Below are 5,080 nucleotides of genomic sequence, written 5' to 3'. Positions count from 1 at the left end.
AAAAGTAATAATTTAAAAACTCTAAAAGTGCAAATGAAAATTATAATGAAATATCACTTTATACTCACTGGGATGGCTACTATCAAAAAACCAAAAAATAAAAAGTGTTGGTAAGGATGTGGACAAATTGAAACCCTTGTGCACTGTTGGTGGGCATATAAAATGGTGCAGCTCCTATGGAAAACAATGTGGCAGTTCCCCCCAAAATTAAAACTAGAATTACTGTATGATATGCCAATTCCATTTCTAGGTATATAGCCAAAAGAGTTCAAAGCAGGCTCTTGAAGAGATATTTGTCTACCTGTGCTCATAGCAGCATTATTCACAATGCCCAAAAGGTGAATGTAACCCACATGTACATGGATAGCTGAATGATTAAACAAAATGTGGTATATAGAGACAATTAAATATTATTCAGCCTTTAAAAAGGAAGGAAATTTTGGCACATGCTACATGAATGAGCCTTGAGGGCAGACATGCAAAGTGAAATAAGCAGTCACAAAAAGACAAATAGTGTATGATTTCACTTAGGGTATCTAGCGTAGTCAAATTCATAGAAAGTAAAATGGTGGTTTCTAGGGGCTGGGTACATGGGAAGAGACAAGGAGCTGTTGTTTAATGGGTATAGAATTTCCGTTTTGCAAGATAACGTTCTGGAGACTGGTTGCACAACAATGTGAATATACTTAACACTACTCAACTGTACACTGCTTAAATATGATGAAGATAATAAATTTTATGTTACATGTATTTTACCACAATTAAAAATACTCTAAAAGGAATCAAGAGTTTTTAACACACAAAATGACCTTGATTAACTTTGAAGTCCCCCTCTTCCCACAGAAAATTCTAGACATACTAAGTGATCTAAAGTACTAAAGCTTGAAATCTATTTTAGAAAACTTCTAAATAATCTGCCCTTCCATTTTCCCAGGAAGGAAGTACCCTGGCTTTCCTCTGAGATAAAGAGAAGTTGCTTGTGCTATAGGATGAACTCATTTCCAGTTTTCTCTGGGACTAAAGAACACAAATATGACATCACGTACAGAAGCACATATTACTACTACCATTGCTAATGTTTTTCCTTTTGAGATCAATATTTTAACTCCATCCTCTCTAGATGTTTTTGAAAGTTTAATACTTTTTATTCAAACTTCATTTTTATTCCAGTTTTCTCTTATTTATTTTGCAGTTTTATAACTTTGATAATCAGTGCTTAGTTCTCATCCACATTGACTATGGATTTTTGAAAGTGGCAACAGGAACGTAAGTAACCAAAATATAGGGCTTGTTTGAATCTTCATCCTTGTTACATTTTCTGGACAGCCACACATGGATATGGTGTGGAATGTCCCTTATTCCTTTGGGCCAGACAACTTTGTCGAGCCTGCTATCAATGTGCACACTTGGAGTCTCTATCTCCTTCATGGCAAATTTCCAGATGTCTTCGAGTGCCAGAGGGGCATGCTTCTTGAAGCCCACAGCATGGATACACTGGTGAATGTTGCTGGCATATTCTTGGGTCCCCACCTTGTTGATGGCAGAATGTCCCTTCTTCTTCTTGCCACCCTTCTTTGTGGAAGCTGTTCTGCTAGGTCCAAATTGGAAAGGACTCTCATTATATATTAAATAGTAGCTCTTGACTTTTTGTTATACATATTTCTGGGAGTATAGTAAAAGGGTATGTCTTAATTTTTCTATTAGGTTGGTGCAAAAGTAATTGCAGTTTTGGACCATGAATTTTAAATCACCATAACTAGGCTCAAACGTATCTTTATTAATCAAAATAGAAACCATTACAATCAACGCATTTTTACCAATGAGAAATGTTTGTTTATTCCTATAGTGTAAAAATCCATGCTTCGTGATTCCACGAACTGTTGGAAAGCATTTTCTGCATCATGCTGGTTGTGGAAGTGTTTTCCCAGCAAAAAATTGTCAAGATGCGTGAAGAAGTAGGAGTCAGTTGGCAAGGTCACGTGAATATGGTGGATGGGGCAAAACTTTGTAGCCCAATTCGTTCAACTTTTGAAGCGTTGGTTGTGCCACATGCAGTTGGATGTTGTCATGGAGAAGAACTGGGCTCCTTCCGTTGACCAATGCCGGGTGCAGGCGTTGCAGTTTTTGGTGCATCTTGTTGATTTGCTGAACATACTTCTCAGATGTGATGGTTTCGCTGGGATTCAGAAAGCACTCGTGTATCAGACTGGCAGCAGGCCACCAAACAGTGACCGTGACCTTTTTTTGGTGCAAGTTTGGCTTTGGGAAGTGCTTTGGAGCTTCTTCTCAGTCCAACCACTGACCTGGTCATCCCCAGTTGTTGTATATAAAATCCAATTTACATTGCACGTCACGATCTAATCCAGAAATGATTCGTTGTTGTGTACAATGCGAGAAGACAAAACTTCAAAATGACGATTTTTTTTGACTTTCGGTCAGGTCATGAGGCACCCACTGATCAACTTTTTCACCTTTCCGATTTGCTTCAAATGCCAAACGACCATAGAATGGTGAACCGTCAACCTTGAGCTCTTCAGCAAATTCTCGTGTAGTTGTAAGAGCATCAGCTTCGATGATTGCTCTCAATTGGTCGTTGTCAACTTCCAAAGGCTGGCCACTGTGCTCCTCCTCTTCAAGCCTGTTGTCTCCTTTGCAAAACTTCTTGAACAACTTGAACTATTGCACTTGTTAACAGTTCCTGGGCCAAATGTGTTGTTGATGTTGAGAGTTGTCTCTGCGGCTTTACGACCCATTTTGAACTCGAATAAGAAAATCACTGGAATTTGCTTTTTGTCTAACATCAGTTACATAGTCTAAAATAAATATAAACAGCAAGTAATAAGTCATTAGCAAAAAAAATAAAGAGATGTGCATTAAAATGAAGTATAATATAACCACATTTATTTAAGAATGTATTCCAATATCAAACGGCAAATTTCAACAATGCTAAAACCACAATTACTTTTGCATCAACCTAATACTAAGCATAATTTTTCAACTTGGAGGCACCTAACTCCTAAAATCATTCTTTGCCTATTAAGTCTCATCATATAACTACACCTTCATTCCTAGACCTATTTTGACTAAATTGTATCTCTTTGGTTTGTTCGATTGGTTCGAAGTTAAAACTGCTGATCAAGCATGTGAGCCTTCACCAGTGGTCTTGCACAGAAAGACCTACATCTAGAATCTGTGGCTTTGGCAGGCACATTTTCGTCCTGACTGATGAACTGTTTGGTAATAGATCATAGGTTTGTCTGAAATTTTTGAGCAGGAGAGCTTAAACTATTCAGAATCAAAACACCAGGTAAATAGTAGATAGAGAAAATAGGCCCACATTATTTCCTCCCACAATTTCCAGACCCTTAAGAAGCAGAGGCCACAATGCCTAGTGGGTGATGTATACCTTGCTGGAACCTACATCAATATAAGGAGATTGCCAGTGTCTGAAAGAAATGGTAACACCCAGGACTGTGCACCGTCTCCTCTCGTGTTCACAAGACCAGCAGAGCTGCAACGGATTTGGATGTAACACTTGCCATTGTAGGAAACGCTAGGGGTTAGGCTCAGTGAATCTGGTCCCTGGCTGATCCCAGCTGCTATCTTTCTCAATGAATGAGAGATTTTTCAAGATAACTTTGTTTAGAATTAATTAAACTTTACTGTGTATATCAACTACCACCCCAGTTGTTTTGCAAAAGGGGAAAGGGATCAGTACCAAATTACCAAACAGACTTGCAAACTCATCTCTGTCACAAAGCTCCCACTATTTCCACTGGGGACTTTCTTCTGATTTGAGCAGCACTTTCTCGTCATAGTTGCCTTAGTCTCTTCAGGCTATTACAACAAAGCGCCACAAACTGGGTGGCTTATAAATGATTAGAAATTTATTTCTCACAGTTCTGGAGGCTGGGAAGTCTGAGAGCAAGGTGCTGGCAGATGCAGTGTCTGATGAGGGCCTGTTTCCTGGGTCACAGATGGAGGGGATGAGCTAGCTCTCTGGGGTCTCTTTTATAAGGGCACTAGTCCCAATCAGGAGGGCTCTGCCCTCATGACCTAATCACCTCCAGAAGGTCCCACTCCCTAATACCATCACCTTGGGGATTAGGATTTCAACATAAGAATTTGTGGAGGGAGGAGGATACAAATATTCAGTCCCTAAAAATATTCCCCATACTACTGTGAAATCTGTTGAGGGAGACAGGGGACAGAGTGATACCAGTAAGGAAAAATTCCCCTGAGAAGAGTAACTACTGATGGTTGATTATTTGAAGATGTGGTATCTGGCAAGGGCTAGGTGCTGCCAGCCACGTAGGGCTATTTTTTAGGGAACAGCAGAGGTCCCCTTAGGAAGACGGTGTACTCTGTCCCTTCAGGTAGATGCAGTTGGTCTTCCTTGCAGAAGATGGCGAGGCCTCTCTGTCAGTCACACAATCTAGACAATCTCTAGTCCTTTCCATTTGAGAATTCAGTATTATGACCTCAGTAAGGGAACAGGATTATAATTTTCCAGCATTTTGAGAGATTGAGCCAATGTCATAGACTCTGTATAGTGAAATGGCTCTCAGATTTCAAGCTGAGAGGAAGTAATGAAAGGAAAACGAATTATACCCATTCTCTTCCAAAGTGGTCCTATGTAGTGCTGACCAATTCCATTTTTATCCTGTAACTTTCCTACCTCTAACTCAGTGAACTGATTTACTGGCAAACATGACTAAAAATTTGCCATTTGGGGTTCTGTGTACATTTTAATATTATCTTAGTTATAAAAACAACATTTTGGTTTTTCGAAATTAAGACTAAGTTATTAAAAGTTACTTATGGAACATTTCAAACAAAAAATAGTATAATCAACTCCTTTCTCTATCCATTACTCAGCTTCAATACTTAGTGAGATGGAGCCAATCTCATTTCATTTCACCACCATCTCCACCTGCTGGGTTGTTACCTTCCCCCCATCCCTTTTTCAGTTTTCCCCACATCCTGGTCACTGGATTATTTTAAAGCAAATCCCAGACATTGTTATCATTTAAAAAATACCATTAGCACATCTAAAAACCCCCAACAATTCTTAGTTAAT

General features: G+C 39.1%; 1 protein-coding gene across 1 annotated transcript in view; it reads right to left on the bottom strand.

The window, feature by feature from the left end:
• Positions 1 to 1,236: 1,236 nt before the first annotated feature.
• Positions 1,237 to 5,080, bottom strand: part of DNAJC10 (DnaJ (Hsp40) homolog, subfamily C, member 10) — a 61,195-nt gene continuing 57,351 nt past the window's right edge. The window contains exons 22-23 of the mRNA XM_012651141.1: positions 3,719 to 3,837; positions 1,237 to 1,591 (exon numbers count right to left, since the gene is read on the bottom strand). Coding sequence (XP_012506595.1) covers positions 1,237 to 1,591; positions 3,719 to 3,837 — 474 coding nt within the window. The remainder of the gene's footprint in view (positions 1,592 to 3,718; positions 3,838 to 5,080) is intronic.

The sequence above is a fragment of the Propithecus coquereli genome, unplaced genomic scaffold (assembly GCF_000956105.1).
Source record: "Propithecus coquereli isolate 6110/MARCELLA unplaced genomic scaffold, Pcoq_1.0 Scaffold35, whole genome shotgun sequence".
Classification (NCBI taxonomy): Eukaryota; Metazoa; Chordata; class Mammalia; order Primates; family Indriidae; genus Propithecus; species Propithecus coquereli.
Note: the sequence above shows the minus strand (reverse complement) of the source record. Positions and strands in the feature narration are given on the sequence as shown.